This window comes from Rhizophagus irregularis, chromosome 12, assembly GCF_026210795.1.
Source record: "Rhizophagus irregularis chromosome 12, complete sequence".
In the NCBI taxonomy this organism is placed as follows: Eukaryota; Fungi; Glomeromycota; class Glomeromycetes; order Glomerales; family Glomeraceae; genus Rhizophagus; species Rhizophagus irregularis.
Window position 1 is genome coordinate 2,602,003 of NC_089440.1, and position 17,378 is coordinate 2,619,380.

Consider the following 17,378-nt stretch of genomic DNA (forward strand, 5'->3'; position numbering starts at 1 on the left):
TTTCCGTTAATAGTAATTCGGCAATTTCTAACATTAATTGATTAATATGGTTAGTTTTAAAAATAGATAATCAAATCTTTATGGGCTTGGTTATATAACATCTCCGAAAATATACACGATAAAAACCGATGTACAATAATATGTATGAGTTGTATGAGTAACAGTAATCAATCTACTAATATATAAAACAAAAAGAAATTTTAAAAAGAAATTCTTCGAATTTTTCATTAAAAATAACGCCATTTTTTTTATTTATTTTCTTTCTGAAATTATTTTTCACATATTGTGATAAATAAAAAAAAAATTTTTCCAATATATTACCATGTTTGAAACTTTAAAATCACATGGCTTTTAAATCATCTAAAAAAAGGTCCTTTTAAAAAAAAAAAATAATAATTTGATTGGATAATCTTTTTACAAAAAAAATCATTCATATCTAAATTTAATATATTCATTCATAAATGAATTTATTAATCTTAATAAAGTAATTAATAATTAAATTATAAATAACTGATTTAACGTTTCTTTAAAGAAAGAATATTTAAAAACCGGTTAAATAGGATGTGTACCGGTTTTAGATGATCAATGAAATTTTGTACTGCAAAGTTTCGTTTATCTGTTATTATTTTTAATTAATCAAGTATCAAAAGAGATTATGCTCGATAATCTACAGTTGTAACGTTGGTAGAATCAGATAAATTAAAATATTTTTAAAAATCCTGGTAAAACTCAATTTCAGCCAAATGAAAGAGACACGTCGTACCTGTTGAACATTTTGTATTAACTAAATAAAGTTAAAATATTTTGACCGTTTTAGATTTTATTGATGGTAAATATTTCTTGATTATTTATTCTGCGTCCAATTAAACATGTGTAAGATTAACGTTTTTATTTTTTTCGCAACGCGAATCATGTGATTTCTGTGATTTCCGGTCGTGTACTCTCATTAATTACGATTTAATTGGTTGATCCACAAAAAAAGTTACGAGAATTAAGAATGAGTAATTGGGATAGAATCCCGATAGATAGATAATAATAATGTGAATATCGCCAACAATTTCCACGTTTTCAACTTGTTTTAGTATAAAAGTTTATAAAGTTTAGTAATGACTCATTAATCTCATTATATCATGTGAAAAATAAACAGTTAGTTATTGTACTAGTATTAGTATATACAAAATGATTATTTATTTGGTTTTATTTATTTTCCTTGTAATGAATATTTAAAAAATATTTGTGAAATTATCTGAAACTTGGATTTTGTATATTTTAGCCAGATTTGTATAATTGTAAACGTTTTTAAAACGGTTTATTTTTTCTGATTAGATATAAGATTAAAAGATAACTGGAAAAACTATTTCAATCATTAAGTTTATAGATAGAAAAAAGTACGTGATTTTTCTTTGCGATAGATAATTAGGATAAGCGGAATAAGCGGAATATGCAGATTAAGTAATAAATAGAATAAGTAACATTACGAATCACTTAATTCACACACTACTATTTCTTTTTAAACGTGAAAGAAAAAAAATTTTCTTATCAATATACTGTGATCTTGAAAGTAACCAATCAAAATTTTAACATATGAGTAATCAAACCATAGAAACAAGATCCCCGACGATGAATCTAAAATTAGAATGGTTTAATTATCAATTTAAAAAAAAATAATAATAATAATGATAATACAACAATTTATTTGTATTATTGAATTATACAAGAATCAATCAAATACCGGCAATCTTTTATTATATTATGTTCCGGGAACGATAATATATTTGCATTTAATAAGTTACAAAAATAGTAGTGATCCGTGTCAACTGTATGAGTCGGTGCAATAAGAAAATGGGAATCTGGCGTTACGTGAAATAAATTGTGTAAATGTCGTCATATAAGACTCGGATAACACAAATATTTACCAATATTACCAATATTACCTAAGGAATGGTATTAGAAAGAAAATATTAGTTGATCGACACCGAAATTATCGAAATTATATATGAATGAATTCACTATCTACCTTACAGATCAGAATTAGTCATTTATTCGAAATGATAAATATGAAACATTTATTTTGGTGGGAATTTTTTTTCTTCATATCTTTCTTCTAGGAAATACTTCTAGGAAATGCTTACCTCAAATTCTTTAGGTAATTCCTTCTGGGAAATGCTTCCCTTTGGTGAGAAAGCTTAAATTCTTTTAGGTAAAACAGTGGTAAAGCATAAAACAATAGCAGATCATTATGATTCGCTTAATTGTTTGATTAGGTCAGGTGTTGGATCATAATAATACAAGATCATCCGCTTACTGATATCTGAGCCAATAATATAATGCCAGTTCATCTCAAAAACCATTTAAAGAAACTATGGTAATTTTATATCTCCCATTTCATTCAAACTTAACTCATTGTATAATGTAATCCAATTCTCTCTTTCCCCTTTTCAACCATAAATAATTTTCTGACTTATCAATCGTAAATAATTCTTTACTCACATCATTTTTATCATTTTTTGATCATGAAGTTGCAATATTTGTTTTTGATTATACATACAATTATACTTATAATCGTTGCATATTTAGTAAATGATTATGTTCCGGATCCGTATATGGTAAATATTGAAGAATTGGCTTGATCGATTTTGGTTGATTTGAATTAATACCTTATTAATAATAGGATGAAGTATTTCATGTTTCACAAGCAAAACAATATTGTGAAGGGAATTATTATGATTGGAATCCAAAATTAACAACTCCACCAGGATTGTAGGTGATTTGATCTTTTTAATATGAGTTCTTTTTATTTCTTTTAGTTTAATGCAACTAAAAACCTTTTACTTAAAATTTAGATATTTAATAAGTAATTTAATCCTAAGACCATTATCATTATTGTCTACACGATATTTCTGTTCAACAAATTTTCTTCGAGCCACAAATGTATTATTTGGTATTGGATTGTATCTAATATTATGGAAATTGACGATAAAATTACATCCATTTCAAGATAGAGACTTATTGTCATTTAATACATTGACATTAAGTATATTTCCTGTTGGGTGGTTTTATAATTTTTTATATTACACTGATTCTGGATCAACTTTTTTTGTGTTATGGAGTTACTTATTATCTATTGAAGAAAGATATTGGATGAGTGCATTAGTAAGTGGTTTTTCTTTTCTTTCAAAGTATATTTTATATAAATTTTTAATTTAAACTTATATTTATAGGTTGGAGGCATTAGCGTATTATTTAGACAAACAAATATTATTTGGGTTTGTTTTATTTTAGGTACTTCCATGTTAGCATTATTGTCCTCTAGTAATAAAAGATCAAATGTCCGGGGGAGAAAAATGACATATTACAGAGGAATTAATATTAGACCAAGTGAGGAAAAAATTCTATTTGTTAAGATTTTAATATTCGTCTACTAATAATTTATCTCGAAAAATTTATAAAATTTACAGATATTGCAATTCAAGAAATAAGTGGTTTCTTAACATTAGTTTCAAAAAATTTTATAAAACTATTGACTATACTCTGTTCATATTTTTTGATCCTATTGAGCTTTGTCATTTTTCTTAAATGGAATGGTGGAATTGTATTAGGTAAATAACTTTAAATAATTTTTTTAATACGCGTTATTATATATTTATATTTATATATTGTTTTATTTAGGTGACAAATCGAATCATGTAGCAGTTTTACATATACCACAAATCTTTTATTTCATTTCATTCACAACAATATTTTCTGTACCAATTATATTAAAAGTTGAGCATGTTGAAAGATTATTCAATGGCATATTGAATCTAAGATTAAACAGGTATTTTTAAATTAATTTATAAATATAAATATGATAACTAGATTATACTAATTCAAATAATTCAAATAATTCAAATAGAAAAAGATTATATTTGTTTATAATCGCGATTATAATGATATTTGTAATTAATAATTTCACGTAAGTTTACCAATTTTTTTTTTGATTTGTTTGTTAAGTATTACTTATCTAAAAAAAACGCGTTAAAAAAAATTCCATTAGGTACGAACATCCATTTTTATTGAGTGATAATCGACATTACACTTTTTATATATGGAAGGATATTTATCAAAGACATTATTTGATAAAGTATCTATTAATTCCTGCTTATATGATAGGAGGATGGATTTTATTGGAATCGATAGGTAATTAGGAATTAAAGCATTCTTATTTAACTTTATTATTCTTCTTTTAATCCTAACCGTACCGTTATTCCTTTTTAAAGCTTTACGACAATCATTCCTTTGGGTTTTGATTTACATCATTGCAGTATGCCTCTCGTTAATTCCATCTCCATTACTTGAATTTAGATATTTTATAATACCTTATTATATATTTAGATTACATATTGGACAACCTGATGGTTTGAGATTGTTTATTGAATTTTTGATATATGCTGCTGTTAATGCTCAAACTGAACATTTATTTTTGGAAGAACCTTTTGTTTGGTTTAGTGAAATTCATAAATGGCAAAGATTTATGTGGTAATTGTAATTAGTAATTGTTTTAGTTTATAATAAGAGGATAATAAAAGAGAGAGTAATATTGCAATATCTTTGTAATATTTTCATTATTATTATTGAGTGTAATAATCATTATACAGTATTTGTATATTTATTTCAAAAAAATTGATGTTATATAAACGAAAATGACACTGCTTTTATTAGATAAATTTCGATATTTGTTTCCGATTATATTCGATTACATTCCAAAAGATAAATTATTTAGTGAAATTTTAATATTATTGAAAATTTTTCGGATTATCGTTATCAGTAGGCTTGGATGATGTTTTAACTACCACAACAAATAACAGGAAAGCAAATTAATTTCAGCCAGCATTACGCGTAAATGCAAGACGTGTTCGATGAAGATCAGATGATGTAAATAAGGTTATTGTTATACAATATATACTTTAGCAACGCGTAATTTTTTTTTATTGGAAATACTTTTAAACCATTATATAATGTAAAAAAAAGAAGATAATTTCGTTTCAATTTTATTATGGAAGGGTACTCCCTGACTCGGGGAGGGTCGGTTAATTCTTAGTCCAGGTGTTGGTGATGGAAACTTCTGATTTAAAGCTACTTCCAAACAATCTTAGCACTTTTCACTTTGAAAGCCTTTCCAGAATTAAGTACAAATTGACATTTCTGTAGAATGTGGGCTTGGAGGCATGCAGGTATCTCCAAGTGATTATTATGTCATACAAATCACAACGCTTAACAATCCGAATAGAATTATAGGTCGAATCGATGTTATTCAATGCTGCTCACCTTTCTGTTACCACATTACAGCATTAATAGATTGTTCTATGTTGATTCGCTGATAAACTATCATGTTTGATGTGTTTGTGGATACCGGCTGATTATCATTATATTTTTTCAAAAAAAAAGGAAATACAAATTGCTAAAGCAGATAATGGATTCTGGCAAGGTAAGAATAACAGGAAAGGTAATAAGAGTAATATTCTGTTTTTTCGTATAACAGGGAAAAAAAGTAATTTGAGTAATCTATCTATCCTCTTTTTAGATGATCTAGATAACTATGATGAGTTTACTCATGAAATATTAGATATTACTAGATCATGTGTTTTTGAAGATGTCAAAGCAAATACAGAAAGCGAAGTTAGCGTAAGGTAGTTCACAATTCACTATCGCAAACGTATTAACGTAAGGTAGTTTTCAACTCACTGTCGCAAATGTATTAACGTAAGGTAGTTCTCGACTCACCATCGCACCATCGCAAATGTATATTGTCGTTGACACTGAATCAACCATTGATGAAGAATCTAATATAGAAAAAATCCCTATAGAGGCTAACTTACAGTCTTGGAAGAAAGTTATACAGAAATTGACGTAGATAATGAAGCCAGAAATCTTACAGGTATTTTGGTATTTTGGTATTCTCTACCTTATATGTATAATAACTGTGCTCACTCCACCTTAATAACTTTTAGGATGAAGTGCATATCCATAACAAATTACTAGATGTCAATATCGGTGTATTTAGTGCCTATTTCTCTGCACATAACAATAAACATACCAAATTTGCGCAATCCATGTCATAGGAATAATATACTAGTTGATGCAGTCGTACGAGTCGTTCGATAGTTTTGACAATGGCTGTTTTTTAATGCAGAAAATAAAGCCAACAAAGTCAGAAAATTTTACGGTAAAGTTTGTTCTGCTGTGAGTGTTAGATTTGTGTCGACAAAGTAAGTGACGAAGACATAGGCTTGCCAGAATGATAAGTTTTCTTGTAGACTAGTAACAATACTGGCAAAGAGACAGTGAAATGGTGATAGACAGTGAAGCGGTGATTGATAGTTCTTCTCGATAGATGTAATTCTTATTTCTAAGAGTGGTAATAACTTTATAAGATAATATATTTACAAAGAAAAATAAACATGAACATTTCTTTCTATAAAAGCATTGGAAAGTAAAGATGTGCGGGCAATACTGTATGTAATCTAAGATCAAAACTAGGTTTGAAAACTAAGAGAGATATAATTACTGTTCGGCACAATGATTGATGTTTATAATGTATTTAAAGTGGATCTATGTGAAATATCGTTATCTTATCATGAGTATTGTCAAACAATCAGGATAAATCCTACAATCCCAAAAGTCTTTCTAGGTCATCTCAAAAAGTGGGATCTTATTTTGGTCTTTGAGAGGTGTGACGCGTAGAGATTGCAAAAGTTGAATCCTATTGTGGATGATATATACATATTTTTATGATCAAAAATTATTGAACGGTTTATTCCTGATCTAAAAAAGTATAAAGATTTCAAGAAAAAGATTCTGTCATAGCAAATAGACTAAGAATGCCAACACTGATACTGAAGAAATACTATATGACTTGAAAATATTAAAACAACGTGTATGTTTACACGCAGAAATAAACATAGCGACAACATTATAAACTGGAATTATAAAGGAGTAGTAGCTAAGAGGTGTAATGGACATAATATCATCGTTTCTGATGATGGTACATCATGTATGGAAACTTCAGATGTTGACTTCAATAATAAATGTGTTATATTTGATTGAGAATCCCGATCAGATCATAATGGATGAAACAAAAGAACAGCATCATACGCAAGGTATATTTTGTTATATTTCTTGATTAGCAATTGACTTTTTAACAAAAATATATTTTAGTTCAAGAAAAAAAATCCACTTTTTCCTGAATATATTGGCGATTGGGCTTTATATTATCTTACATATTGTTTTAGCAGCGAGATCTGAAAATGAAGAAAAAAGTGAGGATTCAGAAAATGATGATAATGCTTATGCAACATATAGAGCTTTTTACAGAGGAAAAAATTAGTTTACTACAATCAGACCTCTGTACCGATACTGTTATTTTGGGAAAAATATGTCGGTACATCAAATTATCGTTAAATAAGTCATTAATTATAATGTCACGCCAAAATCCAATTCTTACCGACATTATGCAAACTCCAAAGCTAAAAAAAATTCCAATTCCTCAAAGTTACTCTTCAGTATTAAATTTTATTTTTTTATTTTTATTATATAGACAAGATCCGGGACTACATTAAATTTTATGGGAAAAATAATAGATTTTTACATTTATATTAAAAATGTCATGTGATTTGGATAGAATCTTGATGTTAACTCAGGCCAGATTTATAGTGCTGACCTGAATTAATATTAGTGTAATGGTACATCTTATCATGTTTAATTATAAAAGGGCAATCGGTACATAATGTAGGTACAACAAGGTTTTTTTTTTATTTATTGACATAGAAAATATATCGATATAAGCAATTATCAAGTTTTTGTATTCTGGTGTACTGCTGACAAAAAATTGTCAGAACTATCTTAAACATACCATGATCTAAAATGCAAACATTGAAGATCAGATGTTGAATCTATAAATTTAAATAATAAAATTATATATTAAAATTTACACTAAAAATTAAATTTATAATTAGCACTTACTCTAAAAATATAAATTTTAGTTTTTAGATAAATAAATATAATAATAACCTATAATTCACAACTTACCAACTAAAGTAATGGGTATTCTATCAAATGTTTGAAAAAAATATACTTATCGTTTGTATAATCAAGGTTTATTGTGTAAAAAATGAGTACATATTATATCAATAAATAAAGCATAAAAATTGGCTATGCATCATACACATTTAAAAGTTCAAAATGACATTGTGTCTTTTAAATTCCTCAGCACACTTACTATTCCTTTTTTGACTGAATTACTCTGATCACCATCTAGGCGAAAATTTTGTAAATTAATTATCAATTTTAACTATCTATGCACTATCTATCATGCTTCTATGGTTTTTAAAATAAACATTCCGTTCCTATATCTACGTTGAAATTTTCACAATTACACCCATGAATTTCACTACCCATATAGATTTATGTTATACATGATTGAGCAAAAAATTAGTCGAAAGGCAAAACAATAACTGATAAAACAATACTTCTGATTCAGTGATTCACTCTTACCATTATATTTCATTTTCACAGCATTCAACTCCGCCAAAACATTGTAAGTACACTATTGTCTATGGTAAATTCGATTTTTTGTAGTACTGTGTTGAAAGTCAGCACATAGATAAACGCTTGCGCTAAGGTATGTGACGAAGATAAGGTCGCTACGCCAATAACATACTGATGATGGTTTTTTACTAAGATTTTCCCGGCGAATATTAATAGTAAAATGTCCAAAACTACATCTATAAACCGTAAAACGGGACGATTAGCATATGTAAACGGTCTTTGTGCATGATCAAGGCATTTTCATACCTTATATTTTTGTTACAAACTACGATCTTGATCGTTGATGGATGTTGATGACGTAAAGACAAGTTCATTTTTCGTTTAATTTTTGTTCACTTGCACAAGGAGGATAAAAAGTTCACTAACCAAAGTCTCAGCTTTTTACATAATTTGCAATGAGTCTAAAGATCGATTTTGGAATCAATCTTTGACGTTAATATGACTCTTGTCACGAAGATCTGATCAGCAAGCGCTCCTTAAAGTAAAAATTTGAGACATCCCGCATATAAAGCTGTACCAAGTTCATGTGGTAAACGTAAACTTCATACCTCAAAGTGATACAAGTTGGGTTATGGAAAACCATGGCATTTGTCACAAACAGGTCATGCGGGAAAAATTTATTATGTAACTCAAAAATAAATACAAAAGAATGCATGATACATGAAATTCGAGTTTTTCGCACGATTACTCAATGACCTTATCCTTGTTATTTCCCTTGATTGCTCTCTACTTTGAGAAGCTTCCAACGGCTTATGTGCCTCCAGATAATATGACCAAGGATTTTTTCCGTCATGTCTTTCTTCATACCCACATCTGACAGATAGAATCTTCGATAATTTAAACGATGGTTTCCCTTCACTGTCCAGCGTCCATTCCATGAAATACCATTTTTCCGCTACAATTCCAATATCACACTCACACTCGTCGTCTATTTCGTTTGCTTTACGTTTGCGAGATAGTGAAGTTCCATCTGTATGGTGGCTTGTGCAAAAAGCCCTGCTTAAAGTTAATTTTTTTGGCCTCAGTCAAGCCAATCGTTCTCTCTATAGTTAAGATTTTCGTACCCGTTTTCCCCTTCAATCAATTTCTCAGGTATTTTTATTTGGTTTTTAAACGGGAAAGTTGCTGAGACGAGATAATGAATAGATTCTTTCGTAGCTTCATAGGATAAATTGATAAGGGTTGTTGCAGTGCTCGTTTCCAACTCGCCTAAAAGTTTACACAACGCTTCTTTGTACTTCTCATTCTTAATTTCAACTCAACCACAAGAAAAAAAACGAGTCAATACTAGGATTCGAATCGTAATAGAGCTCATTATTTGAAAAGGTCATTCGTTGAATGGTTTTGACGGCGTCTCAATGAATACGGTATACTTGAATCTGCTTTTGTCACGAACAGCAGTCATTTTGAGAAAAGTATTCTCTGACGGTTACGCAGGGAGGTAGGTCCTGCAAAGCCTTGGCATTGGCCGAGTCACCTTGCTCCCCTATGAAAATGGAATCCTGGGAGATAGACATCGGGTGAGGAGGATTCTAACCTCTTCTCAATATTGGACCACTATGATGAAGCACAATTGCCACCCAACGGAGGAGATCCTGATTACTTCCCATCATATTCAAGTACCGTTGTTTGTTCTTAAGTATGGAATCTTTGAGGCCTTTGAGGGCACATACCCGATATTCATTGTCCACTTGAATGATTTAGTCCGTCTAAACTCTGAATAAGAGAAAAGGTCAATAAGAATCTTTTTTCGGACAGTAGCTTGACCGTGACATTTTGTCATTGTTTTTCATAATTTACAATTTCGCTGACCACGAGTCAGGAAAAAATACGTACCATAGACAGACTTGTTGAGTAATGGCGAGTTCGACAAGCGATTCCTGCTCACGGCTCGAAGTGGCGGTTGACACGGGCGGCTCGACTATTTGACTTTTTTTGTTACAAGTAGGGTTCTTAGTCGAGGTAATCTTGATCGATGATTGATTAGCTTGATCGATTAATGACACATTATATTTGAGTATTTTTCTTGGGACAAATGGTTGAAAGTCCAACTTTATGATTAATTCGTGATCTATTTAAGAACCAGTGAAAATTTCTTATTTTTTAGAATCTGGATTTCTTTGACGAATGCCAACCAGCTTTCTCATATCATTTCACATGCATGGTAATAGGCACTATTATCCTATTGGAATCTAAACATACCTGAAAGTAGCTGTAACCCCTATCTAGGAAAGACAGATGCCATTCTCATAAGAAATCTCCTTCCCCAAAAATACTTAGTAACTTTCACTGGTTTAGGCGGATGTTCACTTAATGATAAAAACCAATCAAATTTAATTGATTAATTTAATCAACCATTATGAACTTTACTTTGGTCGGTCAATTGATCGATTAAATATAACTAATCAAATCACAGACCTCTGAAGTTGATCAATTAATCGACCAAGAGATTTGGAAGGAATCAAATTTCCTAGTTACAAGAAATTCGGTTTGATCCTAGAGTGAGAGATTGTTCAGCTGATCGTCACGGTCTTCAGGAATTTCTACTTTTCATAGCTTGAGTTTGTCTGAGGAAAATTATCGAACGCTGGTGCCTTTTTCAACCTTGATAGCCAGTTAATAGCCTCCTTAAGCTTGCTAATAGACTTATTCTTCTCAATATCAACTTCGGAATCGTTGCGTGATAGACATTTCGACTATAGACTATTTTTCGTGAAATGTTATTGGTCGCAAACTATGTGAGGACAAGAGGCGGAAGACTTATTTGCGGAAAAAATACCATTCTGTCACAAAGATGATCCATTTATTTGTAACGAGAAATAAATTATTCCGGTGCCGGGATTTCTAATAATTTCACTCGACTAGGATTCGTCGTAGCAAATCCTACTAGCCGATACAAAGTTTTTACGACCCACTCATCTGTTAATAGTCGAAGAAGATTCAGAATGATAAATATCTTTCATTAACGATGGAACGAAACTTACTAACCAATTTTAATCTTAAAGCTGCGGATGATGAATCCAAGATATATGGCGAGTTTATCTGTGATGAAGAATCTGAGGCAGATGATGGCAATGAGTTTGATTGGGATGATCTACTTCCATATAACAGTTGGCCCGTTGGCATGGGATGAACTTCTTCAAGCCAAATGGCCCATCATTCGTTTACGAGATGCTTTTCAAATATTTCTGAACGAGTAAAGAACGATATATTTTCTGAATCAACTTCATCTGGCCAAGAGAACACAATGAATTTTTGGATACGTTAGCCGATCTCGAGAAAAGCCAGGATCTTTAAGAGCATTGAGTGAATTATTTTATGAGTTAAAATCAAAATACCTGCCTTCGAGCCTATTCGAGAAGACGGGCTTCACTATTCGCCCAAAGTTACGACCAATAGTTGGCATTGCAGGGTTTAATAATCCATTTTGAATATATACTGATGTTATATATTCAAGAATTTTTTAACACTTCAGTATGCTCCTTTTCCAATTGCACTAACAATCTTTCAATAATTATTGGGTCAGTTATGTCAGGTTCTTCTGAAAAATCAGGTGTAATAATAGGAATAAAGTTAATTGGTATCAATTATTCCATATACGCATCAATCTCATGATGAGCTTGTGAAACAGCGAAGTAAAATGAGCCTGGTATGATTCCCATTAGCTCATCCTTCCTTCAAAGCTATGGAAGATAACAGGAAAAACTCGTATCAAGAAAAAAAAATACTAAGATTCGATTATTCTCAAGGGAAAAGTTTTTGCAAAGAAAAAATTATGTAAGGTAGACTTGTTTTATTAATACAAATGGTAGTGCTGTGAACAACACAAAATAAATTACAAATTTTGGTCACAGCTCGTGATACATGACGATGTTTCTATCCTATCTCTTGCTACGGGAAGCCTATATATTTTCTTCATACGATCGTCAATTAGCCATTTATCTTAGTTCTTTTCTTTTCAGCTGCTTCGTCTGCACATACCTTATCCTCGCTTTCTCATAAAGCAAGAAATTCCAATCCCTGGCAGATGAATAGATTGTCATTTACTCGCATTCGCTTTTTCTTGTTCGTTTTGTACGAACTTTCGAGTGTTTGATATACTGAGAAACACAAAAATAAAAAAGGTTTGTCAGCATAATTTAAACCAAGACAAATATCATCAGTAATACATAACAATGTTAACCTGAGCGAAGCTTTCGAGTATGTTGCGCTGGACTTCATCTTCTTATTCTTTAATACAAAGAAGGTTTCAGCCTTCTATAATATTATTATACCCTCAGATATTCTGAAAAAATGTCGTGAACATTTTGTCAAAAATAAATTTCTCTCACTAAATTCCTACTTTTTTAGCATATTCCTCACTATAAATAAAGGCCGTGTGAAGTATGATATATATATATATCAAAACGTATAGATTTCACGCTATCCATAACTAATTTTGACCCGTAATGTTTTATCTTGAACGAATTATTCTCCACGAAATGCTCAAAGTGTTTGTTGGAGTCTTGAATTTCGCGGTTTTGTTGGAATGGTGTCCGTATCGTTAAGTTCCATATCTCACTAACACTTCCTTCAAACTGTGATACGAGGAGAACGGCTCAACTTGTTTTATTTACACTCCTTGGAGAAGTGTTGGCAACCTTTTCACAGGATTCACCAGCTAAGAAATTCTTCTATGTTCGTTTTGAAAAAGTCACAGCCATTAACCCTTTGCTTGCAAACTATTCCAAAGTCCTCCTTATCAAGTTCTAAGTCCTCCTTACGCGAGAAATTGATAAGCTCTTTCGCTTTATATTTTTCTGGATAGTGATATTAGGCTCGTACAAAAATGTGTTACGTACTTGTCAATTGCATTACACGTGATCCGCCTTCAATAGTATGTAATTCTGGCTAAAATTAACATTGTATATGTATATAAATATATATAATACAGAAATAAAGCGAACCAATCGAATGAGGCTAATCCAATTCCTACTATGTTAATACAGTACTATTAACGAAAGAAATCCAGAACAATAGGATAATTAATTTTAATTAAAATCGCTAGGAATAGGGTAGCTCAACCTTCTCGAAGTTCTTAGTAGTGTCGTGCTTCATTCGCTTCAAGATGCAGTATATGAAACGGAAATGCTCTATTATGGAATGTTGACTGATAATTGATTATTAGAATTATTACGATTATTTGAAATTAATGAAATATCTTCAAGATATAGTTATTTGGTCAATTAGCGAAAGTAGCGTATTTGATTGTACCACTAAAATAACAGTCGTGGAGCGCATATTTTGATTTGTTAAATATTTGTTATTATGATCATGTTTTATTTCTACCCAGAACTGCTCAATAGATTTTTCATCCACATTTTTAACCACCTAGTATTGAGATCAAATAATAATTCCATCATTATTTTTATTTAGAACAAAAATTTTCTCGCAAAGTTTAAATATTAATGAAAAATAAATTGTGGATTTAAATATCAAATGAAATAAATAATCATGAATTATAAATTAGTGAAATTCGATTTGCTTTGTCACGTATCGATCTGAAGGATAAGCGAATATATTAAATGATACAAATTCGCAAGGAGAGTAGATGGTTGTCTCTAAGAATACTGGTAATGGAACAAAACTATAATATTTTTTTTTCTTTTGATCATTGATCGGGAACTTCATAGGAGCATGTATTTTTAATTAATAAAAAATAACGTATGAAATTGTTACGATGTAGAAAATATAAATTGGAAAATCAAAATAATTAAACAGAAAATAATTTTTCATAAAGGAATAAAAATAAATTACAAATTGTTTTTTCATTATGATGTTATTTGCCATCGCGTTCTTAATTCTATCATATAGACCTAGTGAACTATGAATCATGAACGATTATATAAAATATTTTAAAAAATTTGTGAAAGACGGACCAGAATTCAATACTAAAATTTTTCATTTAATTAATGCCATAAAGATTCCTTTTGGGACAATACTGCTTCAAGAGCGAAAGTCGACGCATCGGTAAATAACATGAACGGTCAGTCCCACTTGGGATAAATTAAAATAGGAGATGAAACCAAGCAACTCTTCAAATGATCAACCGCTTGTTGTTGAGTAGCAGTCCAATTAAACGGAGTATTCTTTCTTAACAAACTTATTCAACAGGTTTAAAAACAATTTGACATCTCGCGCTACAAATCAACAATTTAAATGACCAATGAAATAATTTTATTAAATTTTGCTAAAAGATCAATTCATAATATGGAAGCAACCATAATTCCAAGACTATAGATATCAACACGGTTGGTATATCTTTTTCTTCGTAAAATTCCAAGTGCTATCTAAGTCTTTTCCAATGTTTTTTATCGTTCCATCCATCATTCCATTTTGTTTTATAGACTTTACCAAGCACGTCCTTTGTAACTTCAATCGAGTAGATAGAGAGTTTATTCCTAATATAAGGACCTCGCCGATACATTAAGCTATATTCATCTGACATCTGCGGTATCTTGAATATATAATTATTATTTATTTAAAAAAATTTCTCTGTCCCCCAGAAACAAGAAAGGGTGTGACGCCGGTGATGAAATATGTCACGTGATTTTCACGACATTTTTTTCGGTTACGCTGGGAAAATAACTTTAGTATTTACCTTCTGCGCCTCTAATCTTTAAAATACTTAAACTTTTTAATTGGGTACATATAAGCCATTTCCAGATGCTCATCGGTTATACATGTACAAAATTGAAAAGATGGTCTTTGTAATTGTGTTGTCCTTGCCACCCTAATATCTTTTCTTGTGTCTTTAGATAAAATTGCTGTCAAACTCTACAATGAAATAATTACAGAAAGAATTTACTCCAGCAAATGGTACCTAAATCTATACAATACAGAATCAATAGATACGTAAGATTGAAAAAAAAAATCAATTATAAAATCGAGTATTTCTAAAATACTTTAGTTAATAGGATTATCAAATTAAAAAACGTTTTAAAATGCATTTTCAATCTTTAGAAGATAGGATACAAAAAAAGAGAAATTAGAGTTTACTCCAAAATTATATAAGACTTAAATTTATACAGTACGGAATTAAATTCAAGTTTAGTTGGAATTTACCGGATTGAAATTTTAAAACATAAAATTATCAATTGAAAATAATAATTTTTTACTATTAAAAACTTTTTGAAATAAACAAATATAAAAATATTAAAATTTTGAACGTAACATGCATGAGTATAATCAAAGGTTTTAAAATGATATATTTATAAAAAAAAAAATTATAAGATCGAATATTGTTATTTGATTTTCCTCTATATTTCTTATTAAAAGATTAAAATACTTGCTATGAAGGTAAAACTTTCGGGAAATATTTCAATGTATTTTAAAAATGACTTGTCGTATCATTTCCGAACATATCAATGAACTTTAACGTAAAAAATTTCCCTTTTTTTTATAAATGATGAATTAAATCAAAGTTGGCTGACCAATAAAAATGATTATTCTATATTTATTTTATTTATTTTTATCGTCCTACAAAAATTAGAAATAAATTTGTAACCTTCGCGTTGATTAACAAATGTTCCAGTATTTTATATGGAATTAATCACATGATTTTATTATTGGCTCTATTCACTCACGTGATCGTCATCCAATAAAATCGCAAATCTTAATTATACATCTTATATAATGGTTTAACTTGTGATGAATTTGATATTTGTACGGGATTTATTACTCATGTTTTTTAATGCATTATACAATCATCTATTTTAAAATCATGCACCATACGTATTTAGTTACAGTTTGTTGATATATTGTAAGCTTACGTATTTTACTGATTTAACTCTTTATAATAAAATAAAAAAGAGATATAATTAGGGATGACAACGTTCACAACCATTAACCGGTTAACCAGTCATGACTGGTCATGACCGTGATCGAACTGATCGGTCAAAGGCGCTATATGACCCCGTACCATTTGATATTTTGATTGATCATTCAAGTGACTTTTTAACTTGCTAATCAAATTTAACATATTAACTTATAGAGAAATAGAATTGTTAAAAAAAAGTGACCAAATATTTGTCGAACCATCTTCATTAAATGTGAAGTTTCTTTTTCTATAAATGATAATTACAATACATTTTAGTAATTCCTAAGATTTTATCTTTAGGCCACACAAATTCGATTTTTCGGTTCACTTCACCCGGCCGGGTCACTTTTTCAAATTTCAATAAAAAAAAGTTTATATATAAAAAGTTTATCACGTGATCAATACGTAATTTTATTGGCGGGTAAGTTTATCACGTGGCTGAGAACTTCTGGAGCGAAAATAAAATCTTTCCCCTTTAAAAGTCAACCAATCAGATGTCACGATTTTATATATAAACTTTTTTTATTAATAAACAATAAACTCCGGGTCCCCGGGTCAATTTTAAATTTCAATGTTACGTGAACCGAAAAATTGAATTTGCGTGGCCTTATATCAAAAGGATCAATGTAATTATTATTTTCCCCGCTTATGCATATAAAAAGATTTTCACAAATATAAAGGGTATTTATAAAATTATCATTTTTAGACTTTATCATAATGTAACTGATGCATCAGTGTATCTTAATTATTCAAGCACTAAATTATCGAGATTCAGCGTTCGCCTTAATGTTGACGTTTATGATAGGAATATGAATTAAACTCTTTACTTAAACCAAAATTTGTACATTTATTATTTATATTGTCTTATAATTGAATTTAAAAACAACAAAAATTAGCCAATTTTAATATTGTTCAAATTACAAGATCATTTATT

The 17,378-nt window shown here is 29.8% G+C and overlaps 4 protein-coding genes across 4 annotated transcripts; 2 read left to right on the plus strand and 2 right to left on the minus strand.

Moving 5' to 3' along the window:
- The first annotated feature begins 2,383 nt into the window (after nt 1-2,383).
- Nucleotides 2,384-4,744, plus strand: OCT59_004086 (uncharacterized protein). The gene is made up of 9 exons (XM_025321396.2): nt 2,384-2,606; nt 2,672-2,760; nt 2,844-3,153; nt 3,222-3,378; nt 3,459-3,599; nt 3,670-3,817; nt 3,896-3,955; nt 4,037-4,179; nt 4,260-4,744. The coding sequence occupies exons 1-9, from the start codon at nt 2,514-2,516 to the stop codon at nt 4,520-4,522; spliced, it is 1,404 nt and encodes a 467-aa protein (XP_025168953.1). The 5' UTR covers nt 2,384-2,513; the 3' UTR covers nt 4,523-4,744.
- A 225-nt stretch (nt 4,745-4,969) lies between these two features.
- On the plus strand, nt 4,970-5,995 carry OCT59_004087 (uncharacterized protein; the record flags this gene model as incomplete). The annotated part of the gene is made up of 6 exons (XM_066148059.1): nt 4,970-5,213; nt 5,329-5,467; nt 5,564-5,669; nt 5,752-5,781; nt 5,874-5,917; nt 5,991-5,995. Exons 2-6 carry the CDS (start codon nt 5,377-5,379, stop codon nt 5,993-5,995), a joined length of 276 nt encoding a protein of 91 aa, XP_065996698.1. The 5' UTR covers nt 4,970-5,213; nt 5,329-5,376.
- A 2,589-nt stretch (nt 5,996-8,584) lies between these two features.
- Nucleotides 8,585-8,900, minus strand: OCT59_004088 (uncharacterized protein; the record flags this gene model as incomplete). Its single annotated transcript, XM_066148062.1, has 2 exons — nt 8,585-8,762; nt 8,833-8,900. The coding sequence occupies 2 exons, from the start codon at nt 8,898-8,900 to the stop codon at nt 8,585-8,587; spliced, it is 246 nt and encodes an 81-aa protein (XP_065996699.1).
- Nucleotides 8,901-9,215: 315 nt separating this feature from the next.
- Nucleotides 9,216-10,196, minus strand: OCT59_004089 (uncharacterized protein; the record flags this gene model as incomplete). The annotated part of the gene is made up of 3 exons (XM_066148063.1): nt 9,216-9,582; nt 9,651-9,795; nt 10,124-10,196. 3 exons carry the CDS (start codon nt 10,194-10,196, stop codon nt 9,216-9,218), a joined length of 585 nt encoding a protein of 194 aa, XP_065996700.1.
- Nucleotides 10,197-17,378: the final 7,182 nt, after the last annotated feature.

Excerpts from the sequence above, each read along its gene's own strand:
- OCT59_004086 (XM_025321396.2), top strand. The coding sequence starts at position 2,514 with ATGAAGTTGCAATATTTGTTTTTGATTATACATACAATTATACTTATA. Across the intron at positions 2,761-2,843 it reads TTAACAACTCCACCAGGATT|ATATTTAATAAGTAATTTAA; the intron begins GTAGGTGATTTG and ends CTTAAAATTTAG. Across the intron at positions 4,180-4,259 it reads GATTTTATTGGAATCGATAG|CTTTACGACAATCATTCCTT; the intron begins GTAATTAGGAAT and ends TCCTTTTTAAAG.